Source organism: Schistocerca piceifrons, chromosome 1 (genome assembly GCF_021461385.2).
Source record: "Schistocerca piceifrons isolate TAMUIC-IGC-003096 chromosome 1, iqSchPice1.1, whole genome shotgun sequence".
Classification (NCBI taxonomy): Eukaryota; Metazoa; Arthropoda; class Insecta; order Orthoptera; family Acrididae; genus Schistocerca; species Schistocerca piceifrons.
In genome coordinates, this window is record NC_060138.1 from 1,253,568,019 (window position 1) to 1,253,588,001 (window position 19,983).

Here is a 19,983-nt window from a genome sequence, read left to right on the forward strand (position 1 = left end):
GCAACTACTGAAAAAGCTGATACCCCTCGTCAGGAACTTCGGCTTTCAGGGTATGCTAATATGACAGCTCCTTACTTAGCAATCATACACAAATGCTCGCTCAAAGAAAAATTCTTATCTAAGGACTGGGAACAGGAACATGTCACACTAATACTCAAGACAGGAAATAGGAGTAATGCGCTGAATTACAGGCTTGTATCATCAATTTCGATTTGCAGTAGTGTTTTGGAACATATATTGTGTTTGAGTATTATGAATTACTTCAGTGAAAATGCTATATTGACACACAGTCAGTACAGATTCATAAAATTTCATTCTTGTGAAACACAGCTATTTCTTTATTCACACACTAAGTCATGAGTGCTATTAACAAGGGATCACATACGGACTACATGTTCCAGATTACCAGAAGGTTTTCGACACTGTTCCGCATAAGAGATTACTAGCCATATTGTGTGCCTATGGAGTATTATTTCTATTGTGCGACTTGATTCATGGTTTCCCATCAGAAAGATCACAGTTTATGATAACCAACACACAGTTGTTAAATAAAACATAAGTGATATCTGGCATCCCTTAAGGAATGTTAAAGGCCCAGTGATTTAGGAGATAATCTGAGTAGCCCTCTTAAGATTGTTTGCAGGCGATTCTGTCACTTATTGTCTAGTAAAGTCATCAGTTAAGATCAAAACCAATTGCAAAATTATTTACACAAGAGAAGTGGCAACTCTAAATAATGACAAACCAAATCTATTCCTAAACGACGGAAACTATATGACAGCTTCAACAGTCTTAAATTTTTTGATTAAGTTTAACTGATAAATTTAAAACAATTAGAATCTGATAGAAGAATTCATCAAAAAATTATTTTTCAAAATTTTAAAATACAAAAGTACATGACTACACAAAACATACCGAAGATGCACGTCTGGCACACTCTTCAAATTTACCAGATGACTCAATACATTCATTACAGTCATTCAACAATCTATGATTGAAATTAACATTCAACAGTCTGGTCACAAAATAGCATGTGCACTACTCTTGTCGAAAATTATTTACACTGAATATGTAATTTCATCATAATGTACATTAGATTCTTCTTGTAAGCTAGTGCGAACTGGATACAAATTTAGGTTGCACTGATTCCTATGACAAACAGCCCAGACTAATTCTTTAAAATTCATTCAGTGTTAGACATTTGATTAATATTACAATAAAATGAAATTTGTGATTACAGTTTTGTAATTCATGTTGGCAAGAAACAATTTGAGGTACATAATGAAACATACTTCACAAAGTTGACAGAAACATTTTTTTTATAATAAGTTTGTATTTCATATAAAAAAATAATCATATTTTACACTGTACACAAAGTAATATTTATAATATCAACCATCATCATCCTCCGCATCTTCATATTCAAAGTCTCTGGTCTTTACATCTGAGTCCTCACCAAACTGAATCATGTTATCTATTGTCAACATAATGTCTGCTATGTTCTCCTCGTCTCTTACATCAAATGGGTAGAATCTCACTAAGCTGTAATCTTCAATTAAGCGTCCAATTGCTTCCGTTAATCTGTTGTACTTTTGATTCCACTTTGAAGTAGTCTCCATTTCTCCTAACAGTGCATGAGGATCTGGTTCCAAGTAACTGAAAATGCAATCACAGCAATATGAGAATTCAAGAAAATATACAATAAAAGTAGTTGAAATCGGTACCCTGCCTTGATCCTCAAGCATCGAGAAACCCCAATGATGTCCAATATTTTGTTTCCAAAAAGAATAAGATGAGAGCAGAAAGCAAAGCTATTTGCAATTTAGCAATATCCATTTTATTAGCAGTTTGAGTTACAATAAAAGAACTTGAAAGCAACATACAAAAGCAAGACTACAGTTTTCATCTTTGACAGTGGTGCATATTTAATACCGAGATTTTGGTGAGTGACAAAAAAAAACAAAATATTAAACACACAAATTTAACTTTTTGGTGGTGATAATTAAAATTTTATGATCACCCCTCGAATATGTTAATTACTTCCTTTTCATTGACTACATTTTCACGAGATGATTCAAGCACTGCAATTATTTGTTATTTAACAAGCAGCAAGGTTATGGACATCAGAGTTAAGCAAACTTTTATGGTTATGCTACGTGTTCCTGTTGCTCTCACAGGAACGTACTTTTATTTCTTGAGTTAGGTATAATGGCATATAACGTCAGGGAAATTTCTAGATTTTTTTTCTGTTCTATTGTCAGTTTTATATTTTCAAGTTTACATGCTGCTGAGAACACAAACTTCATTGGAGTTATGCTTCCAGGATCAGTATACATACGTAAACCAACTCACAGATTAGGCCTTAGGCCTGTTCTAACTGACAGACTGCTGCCTCCAAGGCTGTACAAGGAACAACCTATGACTGTAGGACATGTGATACTCATGGCTACAAAGTTTTTCACAACAGAGGCCATGGCTAAGATGTTGGTTTACTTGCTATATCAAATAAAGTTAAAATGCCAAGCTTTTGATGACAACCTCCACCATCGTCTTCAGGTGCTAAGCCTGACCATCATGAAACTGTAAAGGATTCTGTCTTTTATATTCTGGAGGACTGCACGTGATTGGCTGGATTATGTCTTAGTGACATTACGGAAATGGTGCGAACTGAGGTGGTGGGACTCCTTACATCCACTGATTATGTTTGCGCTCTTTATCTGGCGTCGCTTGCAGCATCATCACTCACAACAAGAAGTCTTCCTCCATGCTCTTTCTTTATCCACTACATGCTTCCATACATTGCCAAGTGCATAGACGGTGCGCCTATTAAAACTATAATCACATCGTTTTACTATCAAGTACTTCTCTGAACACAGATTCCCAATACTTTGATGTGTGGGCAAGAATTCTTGTGTGTTTCAACAAAATCTTGTTTTTATTTAACAGGCTGTGTCGGCCTCTGATGATTTTTCAAAATTCCTGTATATAAGGTGACGCTGGTGCTCAACACAGTGATAGGCAACAGTCCATACAGACTGGCCCACATAACTTTTACCACACTCACAACTAAATTTATAAATCCCTGGTACTCTCAGGCCCAGATTATCTTTAACGTGTCACGATATTTATTTAATTTCCCTGGCTGGCTGGCAGACTGGACAGATTCCTTCTCTGTTTAAAACTCTACCCACCTTGCTAGATGCTGCACTGCAGAATGGAAGTCATGCTACATGGCAGTCCTCCTGCCCTTGTGGAAAAGTGTCACAACCTTGTTTTCGTGACAGTGTTGAACCGATATCATGGACAGAATACCTGTTCCTTCTTACAACCATCATCAGGTGATTAATCTCCGAGCCGAGATGGTCCTGGACCAGAATAGTCCTGGCTCTGTGTAGATCCCTTCTGAGCTGGATGGTGAAAGTCACTCCTGCTGAGATACACGTCTGTAAGCATCGCTTTTCTATAAACAGAAAGGCCAAGTCACCCATCTGAGTTACTTTCAACCAACACATTTACAAAAGGCAACTCCATTTACACTGTAAATCTTATGTTACAATGCATACCGCTCATACAGTTGATGAACTGCTGTGGCACCTCACTGACATGCAACCAGATTAAAAATGTATTGTCAACATATCTGAAGAAGCAGGATGGATAGAAGGGATCACTGTTCAGTGCGCGTTCTTCTCAATCCTCCAGGAAAAAAAATTAGTTATGGCTGGTGACAGTGGGGAACCCATACCTGTTCCATCATCAGTTATTTCGTAATAATTTCCACTGTGCAAAAAAGAAATGGTCATCAAGATGTGCCGAAATAATTTTAAATTTTCAGCATAGAAATGAGCAGCCAATAGTTTCAATGTTGCTTCCACTGGTGCCTTCATAAAAAAGGAGACAACATTGAGGCTGACCATGACTTCACTTGGGACTGTCTTCATCTGCTTTACGATAACAACAAACATATATGATTTCTTAAGGTTATTTCTACAGGTACCAATAATTCGGTTAAGAACTTTGCTAGCCTTTGGGTAGTAGAATTCATAGCACACACACTTGATCTCAGCAGTACACCGTGTCTGTGTATTTTAAGCAGACTTTACATCCTGGGTAGTCTAGGTGCTCTCGGTCTCAAATTCTTCAAAAGTTACTCAGAGAAAACACAGTTCTTTAGTAGCTCCCCTCTCTTCCTGGTAAGTGCAAAGTGGGATCCTGTTGAGAATTTGATATGTCCTGCCTTTCAATAACAGACCACGTTTCTTATGATAATATGTAGCACTGAGGACAACTGTAGCATTATGCTTGCCAGGCAATAAGACAATTCCCTGAATGATTTCACCCTAATAATATTGGACTTACAGGGATTGGCTGTCGGTAAAATCCAGCTAGTAGCAAGGCTTACCTCATTTGCCGCTTCTTGGGGAATTGCTACACTGCTTGTTCTATTCCATTCAGTAACTGGTAGCAATTGTGAAACTTGAGCAAAGTTCGTATCTTTACTGAGAATTGAGATGGAGGCTTCGACAAGTTCCTTATCGGAGAATTTGACAATAGTATGGTGAACATCACTGGGCCTAGGAGTTCCTTGTCCATGGTTAAGGTGCTCAAATTTATTGGCCTCTTTTGCCATTGTCTTGCTTAAATTAGCTCATTGATGTGTAGTCCAAGTCATGTCCACTGCAGTATTCAGCAATGAAAACAAAGTCTGCCAGCACACAATTACAGGCATTTGTGTTTAAGAGGTAAACCTCGTGATTGGTATCTCGAAGAGCGTATTCTTCAACGATATGCTGATTCCACCATAGGCCATATCCATATGGACTGGGATGCAGTAAGTTACCACTCTTCTTCCAATTTCATGTTTGTGGAGAGAATCCTGACAGTGGTCAGTACATGCAGAATGTTATTCGCCAGTTTTCATGCTGTTCTAGCAGCAGGTGATGATAGGCTGTTCCAACATAATAATTCTCACTAACATTCTGCCCATGAAACTTAATATACTGTACAAACTGTGCAGCCAGCACAAACTTGGGATTTCTCTCCAATTGGGCAAGTGGGCAGCGTGAAGGAATGACACATAATTCACGTAACTCATCCGCCAAAACAGAGCTACCCAAACAGGTGGAGCACGCATAGAATAACATATTTCAAGCTAGTATTTGCCACCTGTAGGATTGTCCACATGGCAGAGTTAGTGCTTGCTAAACTGTGCACCAATATGAATGTTTCAGCAATGGCCCTTACATGATATCTCAGAACTACTTGAGCTACTGAAACATAAATGTAATAATTTCATGTACTCTACATTTACTGTTTCTGTAATAAACATGTAGTGAATTGTAAAACTCTCAATTTGTGTTCTTTCTTCTGGCATTGTACTGCACACAAGATCCATGGGGGCCAAATCTGTCATGTTTTTTTTAGATTAGATTTACCCATGGTGACAAAATTTCGAAATATGTGCTCAATGCAGAAAATAGTTATTTCTTTCAAATAAATGTACACTGCAAACAGGTAATTGCATTATTTTATCAGGTCTGTTATTCATAAGCTAGCTGAAATCAACACCATACAAAGGAAAGTTGTAGTATGAAGAAATACTGAAAAAACATACTGGTCTACAAGGGTGGTTTGATAAGACTGGTAAAAAACAAGAAAGAAATATCTGTTCTGTACACAACTCACCTTACTTCTCGATGTAGTCTCCTTTGACAGATATACAGCTGGTCCAGCAATCCCCCAGCTTCTTCATCCCCTTGGAAAAATAGGTTATGTCAAAGTCTACAAAATACTCATTGACTGCAACTATTCCTTCCTCATTTGATGAAAATTTCTTCCCAGCAAGCCAAAGTTTCAAGTTGGGAAACAGAAGAAATCACTCAAGGCCAAGCCTGGTGAACAGGGTGGATCAGGAACTGATTCAAAGCTCAATTCATGCACTTCTGCTATAGTTGTCACTGATGTGTGAGAAGGTGCATTATCCTGGTGAAAGAGAACTTTTCTGCATGCCAACCTTTGTCTTTTTTCAAGCACTGCAAGTTTCAAACAATCTAACAATGGTTCTATATTTTCCAAGTAATCTATGAGAATTATCCCTTGGGAATCCAAGAAAACATTGGCAATCACCTTACCAGCTAAAAGAGTGACCTTTGCCTTCATCGAAGCATTTTTACCAGACTTTATATATTGTTTTAAACGTCGTTTTGGCAATGGCATGAAATGATGGATCCAGGTTTCATCAACAGTCACAAATAATCATAGAATGAAGGCTTCCATGGCAGGTGTTGTCATCACTTAACATTTCCGGGCTGAGATGCTGTGGTCCATACATAAGACTCTCCCCTGACATTTCGCCTTCGACTGCGGAAGGCATCCTCCAAGGACAATCGGCGAACTGCAACGAGAGCAATAGTGAGTGCCATATATACAAGCCATCCAGAGGGCGCCACTGTCAATCATGTGACGTTGGCTGTGCTGTGATCTCTGGTATTGCCAACTTTCTCAATTGAAACTAATTGATTGTCACGCTGTTGCTGCAACATTGACATCCATATCTTATCCAGCTTAATGCCTTCATCTTTTCTATTAAAATTATTGCAGTGTTTGGCAATCTCAATGGCCTCTCTGTACATTCGCGCATAATAATGCGACGTCTTTGCTATGACGGTCGTCTCACTAAACTTTATTTCATGATCACCTTAGTTTCAATTGAGAAAGTTGGCAATATCAGAGATCACAGCACAGCCGACATCACGTGATTGACAGCGGCGCCCTCTGGATGGCTTGTATATATGGCGCTCACTAGTGCTCTCGTTGCAGTTCGCCGATTGTCCTCGGAGGATGCCTTCCACAGTCGAAGGCGAAACATCAGGTGAGAGTCTTATATATGGACCACAGCATCTCAGCCCAGAAATGTTAAGTGATGAGTCACAAACAAGCACAAAAAGTCTTGCGGATTAGGGTTAAATATCACCAGATATTGTGTTGAAATGTATCGCCAGATGCACTATTGCTAGATTGCGGCCAATCGTTGCACCCACCTCATATACAGCTTCTTCATAGCCAATTCTTCCTGCAGGATATTATGCACTCAGTCAGTTGAGATACCTACGGTCTCAGCAATCTCACTTATTTCTAGTTGGTGGCCTTGCATTACCATATCATGGCTTCTCTCAATGGTTCCCTTTGTGGTAACCTCAACTGGACATTCAGAGGGCATATCATCTTTGATGCTTGCCCAAGCATGTTTAAAGTCATTAATCCAAAAGTAAATGGTCATCAAAGTTGTTGCAGTATTTGCATGAACTTCATCCAATTCTGTTTTGATCTGTATGGCAGTCCACCCTTCAAATGATAACAGCACAAAACTCAGTTTTCCCCATTTTCAATCATAGTCAAGACACTGAACAATTCATATGATTGTCAAAAATGAACTGAATGCAGTACATTGTTAAAATTCTTTACACAATCCTTGAAATAATCAAGATTCCATCCATGAAAGTGCAAGAAAAATGTTCCATTTTTCATGGAAATTTACCAGATCTATCAAACCACACTCGTATTTGAGACGGGAGGTTAGTGTTTGCATAGCAGTTCCTGAAACAATGACTACTAGAGAACAGCTTTTATAATTAATCAGAATCCCGAGATTTTGCAACTATAAAATAGTTTCTCAAGGTGGTGAAAGGGGTTGAACAGACAACAAAAAAAGGACATAACCAATTTAGGATTATTTAAATAATCAAAGTTTGAAAAATGGGGAAGAGTTTTCAGAAAAGTGGCAAAAAATCATTATTCTACACAAGATACAGCACAGAAGCTTTACCTGTCAAGGCGTGATCGTGCAGTCTTGCTTAATAGGTCCATCTTGCTCAAGACATTTATGTGTGGAAGTTCTAAATTTGTCATAACACTTAATGCTGCCATTGTGCCAGACAGAAACTTGGCAGGATCTACCATAAACTGAGAGTCTATGAGGAACACCGCACAAAGGCGAAAGTCCTGACGCTGCAGATGTTCAACAAGCTGTCTCATGACTGTCATGTGTGTGTACAGCTCTATCTGCCCAGGACAGTCAAACAGAGTGTAGTCATCCTCATCCTCACCTAGCTGCTCTTCCAACCAGTCGATATTCTCCACCAGGTACCTATACGAGAGAAAACACAATGATTATTTTTTAGTTTTCTTAATATATATAACTCACTGTTAAAAATTGTGTATCTCCAATCCTCTTCCTTTTCTTGGTATACTGCCCTAACATCACAAAAAAGACGCAAGGGTATCTGTGTGTGTGTGTGTGTGTGTGTGTGTGTGTGTGTGTGTGTGTGTGTGTGTGGGGGGGGGGGGGAGGGATCACTAACATTTTCTTTTACAAATAGACTCCTTATGCAGACTTCACAGTAATGTTCCTTATGCTGGTGCAGAGGTCTTCAACAAGCTCCCAGTTGGACATAAGGCAATAAACTGTAAATCCCAACAAATTCAAAAGAAATTTGAGGTTCATGCAGGGTCAGCTCCTCCTGCCACATGTAACTTGATGATCTACTTTCTATGGACTGAATATCTGTGTTAGCTATATGGCAACTACAATCAAAGGCTAGTAATTACACACATCTGCAACCAAGCAAACATCTGTGCGTGCACCTGAAAAAACTGTTCTGTGCATATTCCTGTATACATAACTATGTCAAATAAATTAGGCTACACCACATAACCATACATGAAAGATGTCTACATAATCACTTTAAACAAAATCTTACTTGAAATACTCCAGGTTTTACTTTTGTTTCAAAGTATACTTAAAGAAAGCAATGAAGATGTTGAACATACTGTTTAGAATGAAGTAGTTAGGGACAAGAGTATCATTCAAGGCTTGGATAAGAGATGGTGAAAATCAGCTACAGTCTTTCCAAGGGAAGCATCTCAACAACTGCGTCAAATTATTTAAGGAAACCATGGAAAAACAAAATCAGGATGACCAGACAGCAATGTGAATCTCAATCCTGCTAAATGCAGGTACAGTAGCTTAAACATGGCGCCACTTCACTCAGCAAGGACACCACTTGCCATTTACAATAATATACTGCATGACAAATTCTTTAGGTTATTCAGATATTATAGAAGTGGGTCATTCAGATATTATAAAAGATACTCCTTATATTTACCTGTTTGTTATCAATAGATAGTGGAGTATGCTATTCAATCCCTATCAGAGATACAGGCGGGAGGACTTTACTATTCACTTACATTCATAATTTCATGAAATCTTGTTAAATGAGAGCCAGCAATGTTTCACAAAGTCAATTCTGCCTGTACTAATACTTCTTTGGGGAGGGAATCATTTCTCTCCCTCGGTCATTAGTACGTTACATTTAGGAAGCCCACAACAAACATTGGCGAGATTGGTTTATGTATCTTTGTAGTGTGAATGAAATTAGCTGTCCAATCTGTCACCACTTCCCTACCAGTAGGCAAAATATATTTTATATTCCTTGTAGGTCTTCAGTCCCCTGACCATGACAGCACTGGGTACTGACCTTACAGTACGTGTTTCCACCAGGGGTAGTTATATAATATAGGACAGGAGGAAGGTCACAAATACACAGCAAAAAAAGCAGTAAGTCAATGGAATGATTATTTATTGCCCATTTAAGAATATATCTAGAGGATTTTCTATAGCAGGGACAACATCAATCCACAGTTCCGAATAACTTGATGGATAAACAGTCATGTTTGTCTGGCCCTCATGGAGTCCTAATTAATGAAGCGTGGGACTTCATCTTAAGAATAATGCAGGCGATACTGTTGCTGACCCTGAGAGGTAAGGGACGTGAAAACAAAGGTTGATAAGCATTGCAATTCCTACCCCATCAACATCGATGCATAGTATACAGACAGCTCATAGAGCAAGTTGTGTGTGCATGTAATTATAATCGTCAAGGCCGGCACATGGCATAATCCCGTGGCGTAAGTGGATGTTACCACTATGATTTTGCACACAACTGATTCCAAAGTAATGAACACCAGTTCATGTTAACACAAGATGACAGTGACTTCCACATTAATGTTTTAACAACATTTGAAATCTGCAACAGAATGGGGGCCAGAGAGCAGCTCTAAGAAGTTTTCCTACCTTAAAGGAAACACAATGAAGTGCATGCTCCAGGAAAAAGCATTTCCTGTAGTGAACAAAAGAAGTAAATCCTTTATTCAGCCTTACCAAGGCAGGAGAGAGAATTGGGGAGGGGGAGGGGAAGGCAGTGCTGTTCATTCCTGTGGCTTTTTTTGGTCAGAGTTGCCAGAGTGGTGGGTTGGTTGGTTTGTTTAAAAGAGGGGAGAAGGGACAAAACTACGAAGTCATCGGTCCCTTATTCCTAATAAAACAATGCCACAAGTGTGAGAATAAAACAGACAAGACATATAACACAAAATGGAAAGAAAGGAAAAACCAAAAGAACAAAGGAAAGGCAACAAACACTAAAAGGACCAAAGAGGACAAGAAAACAACAGAGAGACTCTAGAAACAGAAGAGAGTAAAACAAGAAAGTGGATTACAGTGGCTGGCCGACCTAGAGAATAAAAAGGAAATGCCAGCCACTCTGCAACACCTTAAAACCTCCACCCTAAAAGCGCTATGGTGGAGGACACAGAGGAACAAAGGACATGCACTAAAACTTAGATCAAATGATAAAACCCACCCTTGTGAATAAAACGTAAAATTAAATCAGCCAATGAGGCATAGTCAGATAAAATGAGTGGCAACGAGTCTGGTAATCCAAGATTTCATCGCTGGACAGTCAAAGCGGGACAGTGCACCAGAATATGGGCCACTGTCAACTGGGCGCCGCATGACACTGAGGTGGGTCTTCATGGCGCAAGAGGTAACTGTGGGTGGCCCAAGCATGGCCAATGCGGAGGAGGACAACTGATTCCCTGCGAGAGGCCCGCATGGCAGACTTGCGCACATTCATAGTCTCCTTAATGACACACAGTTTGCTGTGCGTACTGTTATGCCATTCTGTCTCCCAAAGTTGAAAAACCCTGCAGCGTAAGTCAGAATGCTGGTCAGATTCAGATTTGCCTATCTCCAGAAGCGGTTTCTGTGTAGCCTGTTTGGCCAGCCTGCCAGCAAGTTCGTTGCCTGGTATACTGACGTGTCCTGCAGTCCACACAAACACCACTGAACGATAGGACTGGTCCAGGGCATAGATGACTCCTGGATGGACACCACCAAAGGATGGCGAAGGTAGCACCGGTCGATAGCTTTTAGGCTGCTCAAGGAATCAGTACACAGAAGAAACAATTCCTCAGGGCATGAACGGATATACTGAAGTGCACGAGATACGGCCACCAGCTCTGCAGTGAATACACTGCAGCCATCGGGCACGGAATGCTGTTCAATATGGCCTCTGTGGTCAAAGGCGTAGTCAAGATTACCATCAGCCATCGAGCTGTCGGTGTAAACCACTTCAGAGCCGCAGAACACTTCAAGAATTGAGAGGAAGTGATACGGGTGAGCCGCAGGGTTAACGGAGGCCTTAGGGCCATGCAAAAGCTCCAGGCCAAGCTTCGGCCTACAGCTACACCACAGAGGTGTACGTGAATGGACCTCAAGGAGAGGTGGTACAGGCATGGACTCCAGTTCAGACAGAAGCAATAACTCACGAACCGAAATCGTTAACCCTGACCTGGGCCACCTATGCGGGAGGTGAACCGCTGTGGTTGGGAAAAGAAGACAATAATTAGGATGTTCTGGGGAGCTATGAGTGTCTGTGCAACATAACGGGTGAGCAGTTGCGCACATCTGATATTCAATGGAGGGACTCCAGCTTCCACCAGTACGGGTGTCACCAGACTTGTCCTAAAAGCTCCTGGTAGTCAAACTCTGCAATGGAGCGATGGGTCGAGCAAACGCAATGCTGAGGGCACCACCAAACCATAAATAACACTCCCACAGTCAAGGCGGGATTGTATAAGGGCTCTGTAGAGTTGCAGCAGCGTGGAGCGATCTGCACCCAAGTTGGTGTTTCTCAGGCAGCAGAGGGCACTGAAGTGCTGCCAACATTTCCATTTAAGCTGACGAAGATGAGGAAGCCAAGTAAAACTAGTGCCGAAAACCAGACCTACGAATCGATACGTCCCCACTACAGTGAGTGGATCACCATCAAGGTAAAGTGCTGGTTCCGGATGAATGGTATGATGCCAACAGAAATGCATGACACGTCTTCATGGCAGAAAACTAGAAGCCATGGGCTAGAGCCCATGACTGCACCTTGTGGATGGCTCCCTGTAGGGACTCCATTCTCCTGGATATGGATGAAACTATGGGAGTCACCAACTTGGACATGGAAAGTATGGAGCGACAGGAAGTTTTGGATAAAAATCAGGAGTGGTCCCCTGAGACCCCACTCATACAATGTGGCAAGGATATGATGTCACCAAGTCATGTTGTATGCTTTACGTAGGTCAAAAAAGACGGCAAACAGGTGTTGCCATCTGTAAAAGGATGTTCAGATGGCAGACTCGATGGAGATTATCAGTGGTAAAGCAACCCTGGCGGAAGCTGCCCTGACATAGAGCCAGCAAGCCACGTGACTCCAGGACCCAACCCAGTTGCCGTAGCTCAGCCAGGCGGTGGAAAAAACCGCTGCGATTCCACTGGAGGATGAAGTCATCGTGAGACTGGGGAGGCATGCAACATTCAATGAGGCATTTTATGTCTCAGGGCCACCTGCTGCCACCCACTTTTTGCCTGAGCAGTCTATATCCATTGTGTCTGAGGGTCTGGCGAGATCTAGGTCCTCAGTGGATGCCAGAATCTCCACCCCATCGTCAGACACAGAGCTTGTAGGTAGCGGTGGTGTGGGTGCCATCGCAATTTCCTTGGTCTTATGGGTCTACTTTTTTTTTATTTCTCTTGCTGCTCCTTGGGTTTCCCTGGCTTGGAGAAATTCACTGGCTCAGTCTCGGGGACTGAGGATGAGCATGAAGACCTACGACCAGCTGCTTTTGAGCTCTTCAGCCACTGGTCGGTGTCATCTTTCCCACTAGCAGAAACCTGGGAAGGGAGTGACCCAGGGGACCCCATCCTAGCGAGAGAAGCCAAAGAAGACTTATGCTTTCTCCATCTTAAAAGTGGGGACGGACGTCCCTGATGGTTTGGGGGGGGGGGGGGGGGGGGGGATGTTGGTATCAAAGTAGGTGGTGCGTGCTGAACCAACAGGGAGGGAAGTGCCCCCCACCATCAAGGAGGCAGGTGTAGTTTTCCGGCTCAGAGAGGTGACTGGGGTTGGCGGAGCTGATGGTGCCAGAACTATTGTAACGGTGGCATAAGACGATGTCATACATACAGGATGCAAGCGTTCCAATTTTCTCTTGGCCTCAGTGTAGGTCAGTCGGTCCAGGGTCTTGTACTCCATAATTTTCCTTTGTTTCTGGAGAATCCTGCAGTCTGGCGAGCAAGGCGAATGGTGCTCTCCGCAGATGACACAGATAGGAGACAGGGCACATGGAGTAATGGGATGTGGTGGATGTCCGCAATCTCAACATGTAACGCTGGAATTACAGCAGGAAGACACATGGCTGAACTTCCAGCACTTAAAGCACCACATCGGGGGAGGGATATAGGACTTTGCATCACAGTGGTAGACCATCACCTTGACCTTCTCAGTCAATGTATCACCCTCGAAGGCCAAGATGAAGGCACCGATGGCAACCTGATTATCCCTCGGACCCTGGTGGACACACCGGACAAAATGTACACCTCGACGATCTAAAATGGCGTACAGCTCATCGCCACACTGCAATAGAAGGCCCCTGTGAAACATGATACCCTGGACCATATTTAAGCTCTTATGGGGCTTGATGGTTACAGAAACGTCCCCCCCTTGTCACAAGCGAGTAACGTCCGTGACTGGGCAGGGAATGCTGTTTTGATCAAGACTGACCTAGATCTCATTTTGGACAATCCCTCCCCCTCCCCAAACTCGTCCTCTAAATGCTCAACAAAAAACTGAGACTTCATCATCACGAAAGATTCCCCATCAGCTCTCGAACATACAAAGTACCGGGGCGAATAAGATCTGCTGGCATCCTTAGCCTGACGTTCCTCCAATGGTGTGCCCAGGGAGGGGAACGATTTGGGGTCATACTTCTGTGCGTTGAATTGAGCTTGTGAACGCTTAGAGATTGCTGGTGTTTCACCACCAGCAAGAGATGATGGACTATGTTTCACTGCATGTCATCTGCCCTGATGCCACCCACTCCAACCAGGGCCGCCCAGCCACAGCAAAGGACACCTGGCAGGATGGCCACTGCCAGGAGTCCCGATGCCCCACGGGGATGGGCATCTACCCCGTGGCATAAGCGGGGAGCTAACGGCGCAGGCATCAGAAGAGCAATCCCTGTGTAGTCAGGGGCTACAACCAACAGGGTACATGGCGACCCCACCACAACGGGCTGGCTACTGTGCTGGATATCAGGTGCAAAGAAGTCCACGGTCATCGTCAACGCAGAATGCAACACTGCATAGTGAGTGCACGGTGGAAAACGCACCCAGGAAGGTGTCCTCGCCGAAGAGATGGAGAATGAGCGGGACTGAAATGCGACAACGAGAAAGTAGGCTAAAGATCTCAATGCACAACGGACACGATGCACCATGTAAGGCGCCCTTCCCCAATTGGTTCACTCTTCGGGAAAATTTTGTAGAATGGAGGTCAAACCCTACAGGGGACCATCACATGAAGGCTGAAACATGTGAAACTCCTTTTAGTCGCCTCTTACAACAAGCAAGAATGCCTCGGGCCTATTCTTACCCCCGGACCCCCAGGGGGGAGAGTGGTGGGGAACACTTCCTGTCATTTAGGTTGATCATTCGATGGAGGTGCCAGGAGGGTGTGCCCTGGAAAAAAAAAAAAAAAAAAAGGTATCCTTTCATGGTGACATGTCTGCAGCTTCAGTTTGAGCACAATGTCTCCGCCCTTTACTGACTGACGACATCTTGAGACTTTCTTCAACTATCTGTTTGGCTGATATTAAAACTACTTTACCACCACATCCAATAGTTCTTCATCTAGGCAACACATTGATGAGTCCTGATGACCGAGAAAAATTGATATTACAATATAAATTTGCTTATCAAGTTTTCCACCTTGTTAAATATTCATGCAATCAGCATGTGACCGAGGTCATTGGATTTGAATTTTGACTCTTGTCTGAATCAGTGATTAGAAATATTATTGTTCAAATAATTAAATACTCTCCCTTTGTAAGGACTGGATGACACTGCTAAGGCCTCTCCACATGCAGGTGATAATATGGTGGAAAAGTTTCAGATCTACACCTAGATGGAAACAAGAAATTGCTTGACAGTTGTGTGCAGTTGAACATACAAAATAATGATATCGTTACTTCATCATTACTCCCACACACAGTATGGCTATGACAGCAATAGCTGTGCACTGACAGACTGGCTCAAGTCTAATATACAGGCAGGACTAGCCAGGGCACTTTTCCTGTATACAAGGGTGGTTTGAAAAGTTCTCAGAATGGAATAGAAAAAAGTACTTATATCACAAACTTTTTTTTTATTTTTCAATGTAGTCTGCTTGTAAATTAATGCACTTGGTCCAACGATGTTCCAGTGCCTTGATCCCATCTCAAAAATGAGTTTCCTCCAGGTCTGCAAAATAGTTGTCAACTTCAGCTATCAATTCTTCGTTTGAGGTGAATCTTCATCCACCAAGAAAAACTTTCAGTTTCGGGAAGAGATGGAAGTCTGACAGAGCCATATCAGGTGAATAAGGGTGGGGTGGCAAAAATTCATACCCTAGTTTGTGTAATTTAGCCAAGGCAATGGCACATGTGTGCAGGCATGCATTGTCGTGATGGAAGATGACTTTCTTTGTTGCTAAACCTGGCATTTTTTCGCGTATCTTTTGTTGCAATTTGTCCAGGAGGTTAGCATGGTATTCTCCAGTAATTGTTTGGCAAACAGAATCCCCTTTGTATCCCAGAACACTGATGCCATGACCTTTCCCGCAGATGGAATTATCTTTCCTTTCTTTGTTGGTGGAGAATCAGCATGTTTCTACTGCTTTGACTGTTGTTTTGTCTCTGGGGTATAGTAGTGCACCCAAGTTTCACCTGTGGTCACAAACCGGCACAAAAGATCTTGTTCATTTCTCCTAAAATGGGCTAATCATTGTTACATTATGTCCATTCTCATGCGTTTTTGATCCAGCGTCAAGAGTTGTGGCACCTATCCTGCACAAAAAATCTTGTTCATTACTCCTAAAATGGGCCAAACATTGTTACATTATGTCCATTCTCATGCGTTTTTGATCCAGCGTCAAGAGTCGCAGCACCTATCCTGCAGATAATTTTTTCATTTCTAATTCTTCAGTTAAAATGTGAAATACCCTTTCAATCGGCGATCCTCCATGACCATTTTGTGCACTTTTGGAATGATTTCCAGAGTAGTGATACATTTTGGCCAACCACTGCGTGGTTCATCATCTAAGTGCTCCCGACCAAATTTAGATTCATTTGTCCACTTGGCAACAGTTGAATATGAATGAGCAGAATCCCCCAGTATATTCTGGAAATCAGCCTGTATGTCCTTTGCTTTCATACCTATTTTTATGATGTACTTAATCACTGCTCGGACCTCGATTTTTTCCATCTTTGCAAATTATTAGGCAGGAACAACAGACCCAAGTCACAGCCACAGCTCTCTTCCAAGAGCACTGATGTGGCACATGTTTACATGCAGCAGTCAACTGAATAACTCGTTGCACTAGTGCTGACCTCTCGTGGTGATTCTGAGAATTTTTCAAAGCACCCTCGTGCTAAATACCTTGGTCATGTGTCTGTTCCATGTATCTAATGATGATAGTAATTGGTAACCGATGAGAGGCAAGAAAAGCTACAATATATTCGAGCATTGAATTTATTCAGTATTATTTGTAAATAATTCACACCTATGTTGAGTCATAGAAGGTTGTCTTAAATTGCCCCTTCCACAGTTCCAATATTTGCTTCTAGATTTTGGATGCAGGTTGTGGTAGTAGATGTAACTGTAGCACAGCCTCAGGTATACATTAGGTTGAAAGGAGATAGTTCGGTTATGAGATGACCAGGTCAGTGTGACGTCACGAGAAAAGGAAAGGCATTGAACAGATTATGCAGCACATTTAATTTTTTCATTTTTTTTAAACAGCAAATATGTTGCAAACTTTAGAATCACAACTGCTGTAATTATATTCATATTTGGATTTGGCACAATTACTTTCAATCTTTGCTATGAAACAAATCACCCACCAACTGTTCTCTCATTGTGTATTCAACACGCCATCTCGCCTTCCCATCACACTTCACAGTAATTCCTGCCAACATTACCCCACAAAAAAGATAATGGCACTGTTCTCATTGTACCTCTTGTCCTGCTATAGTTCAATTCTTTTATCTTGGCGGCTCACGCATGCCCGCTCAGACACGGGAGATTGCTGCGTTGCCAGTTGCACACGACGCACGCATCAAGAGAAGCAGCGCCATAGTATAGCATAGTTCGTAAGCTTACGTTTAGGGGGGAGCGCGCAGTTCATGAAGTAAAGCCACCACGGCCTCATTAACCCTTTCACTGCTACAAAAACGTGCTCCCTGCATTCCGCACTGTGCGCGATTTTGACACTGCACTGCTCACCTGTGCAGACACATGGTGTCCTGACTGCTTTGACAATCTTATCATTTGATTCCACAAAAACTATTTGGCCCAAAAATTTGATTTTTACACATCTTCTTGACTGATACCTTCCCCCCATAAAGGACTTAATTTTGTTTCCATGTTCAACGCAGTTATTATGCAGCATTAAATATAGTAAACCATTGCACGAAATTTTGAAGAGTTTGCAAAGGTAAAAGTCCATAGAGTATACTTTCCATATGGTCGATTTTAGTTGCCACAATGTTGAGAATGAAATGTGGACAAGATACCTAAATTTCATATAAAATTTACTGTATAACAATATCTCATTTAATTTAAGTACCACATAGGTGTCGTATGTAATATTGAGAAATATTCCATCTTTCGTAACTGTAACAAAAGTTTTATTTACACCGGGCACGTTTGGCTTTATTTTAAAGCACTTAAATCAATCAAAAGGAAGTAGACAAAATACATTAAACAAAACTGTGGACTTACAAAAACATTAGGACTTGAATATACCATCTATCAGTGAAGTGCTCTGAGCTATGTCAAATATAATTTTTGTGTGTGGCACACACAAACAGCACTTATTTGCTGAAACACTGATCAGCCGACACAAACGTTGAATATTGTGTTACCGCAGCACAAAACTACGAAAGGTGACTTGGCAATGGAGGAGACAAAATACTGTCCACTAAAGATGCTTCAAAAGAGAGAAACACGTCTGGTCTAAATAAGTCGCTTATTACAGTTGCAGAAGAGGAATATATTTCAATACCATTGGTAAAACTGTGACTGTGGAACAAAAACCAGAAAGAGAACACGAGTACCATTGTGTATGTGCCATACCTTTCATTGATTGAAGTGCTTTAAAATAAAGCCAAAAGCGCCTGGTGTAAATAAAACTTTTATTACAGTCGCGAAAGACAGAATATTTCTCAATATTACATACAACACCTATGTGGTGCTTAAATTAAATGAGATATTGTTATGCAGTAAATTTTATATGAAATTTAGGTATCTTGTCCACATTTCATTCTCAACATTGTGGCAACTAAAATCGACCATACGAAAAGTATACTCTATGGACTTTTACCTCTGCAAACTCTTCAAAATTTCATACAATGGTTTACTACATTTAATGCTGCACACTAACTGCGTTGAACATCGAAACAAAATTTAGTCATTTATGGGGGGAACGTATTAGTTAAGAAGATGCGTAAAAAGCAAATTTTTGGGCCAAATAGTTTTTGTGAAATCGAATGATAAGTGTATCAAAGCAGTGGGAACACCATGTGTCTGCACAGGCGAGCAGTGCAGTGATGACAAAATCGCGCACAGCGCGGAATGCGGGGAGCACGCGTCTGCAGCAGCGAAAGGATTAATGAAGAGACAAAGCACTAGAAATTTCAAAAAACTGCATTCAAACGAATAAAATTCGTGAAGTATGACACTTCGATATTGTTTTTTAAATAAAGAAAATATTATGCACCACACAAGGTTTGAACTCAAAACCTTTCGCTTAGCAGCCCAACGACATTACCGTTGCGCTAACGCATCTCATTGCTTTTGTTCTATTACTTTTTTTATGAGTGAACGTTTCTAAAACTGGAGACACTCGTCCGTGCTCTGCACTGCAGTCGAGATCTGGCAACATCGTTCTCTGTTCATTGGCTGACTGTGTTTTGTGACGTCAGATGCGCAGAACGAACCTAAACTCGGCCGCCAACATAAATGACGCACACTTTACCAACACATTATGCCCAAGTTCATGTGAGTCAACGGGCTTTTCTACAGAGGTTGAACAAAAATGAGGAAATGCCACGAGAAATGCAGGCTTGAATATAAATGCAGATGCTACACAAGCCTGCAGGTTTTGCTGTTGTATATGATCATGAACAGTACCTGTGCAATGTCCTCAACACATTCACAAGTGACAGTAGTGGTCAGAATAGTGTTCAGTGTGATTAGAGAGCATTACATCAGAACTAAGAGTATTTGAACATGGGTAGACAGTTGGTGCTCATATGGTGGGTGCTTCCATAACCATACCGCACACAGAGAAAGTAGAAAAATATCATCTGCTATCACAAAGCAGCTGAAAGTGTATGTTGAGTGTTTCAATGAAGAAGATTGTGGTGATATATAAAGAGGACAACAGCTGCAAAGGTCACTGCAGAACTGAATGTCTCAATCATGAATCCTGTCAGCATCAAAACAATACAAGTGGAGCTACATAAGCATGGAATTGCAGGGCGAGTTGCAATTCCAAAACCACTCAT

At 41.6% G+C, this 19,983-nt stretch overlaps 1 protein-coding gene across 1 annotated transcript in view; it reads right to left on the reverse strand.

Annotated features, from left to right (window-relative positions):
* Positions 1 to 314: 314 nt before the first annotated feature.
* LOC124782176 (GPN-loop GTPase 3) overlaps positions 315 to 19,983 on the reverse strand; it is a 29,960-nt gene continuing 10,291 nt past the window's right edge. The window contains exons 3-4 of the mRNA XM_047253920.1: positions 7,823 to 8,143; positions 315 to 1,656 (exon numbers count right to left, since the gene is read on the reverse strand). Of these exons, the coding sequence (XP_047109876.1) occupies positions 1,392 to 1,656; positions 7,823 to 8,143 (586 nt within the window). The 3' untranslated portion in view covers positions 315 to 1,391. The remainder of the gene's footprint in view (positions 1,657 to 7,822; positions 8,144 to 19,983) is intronic.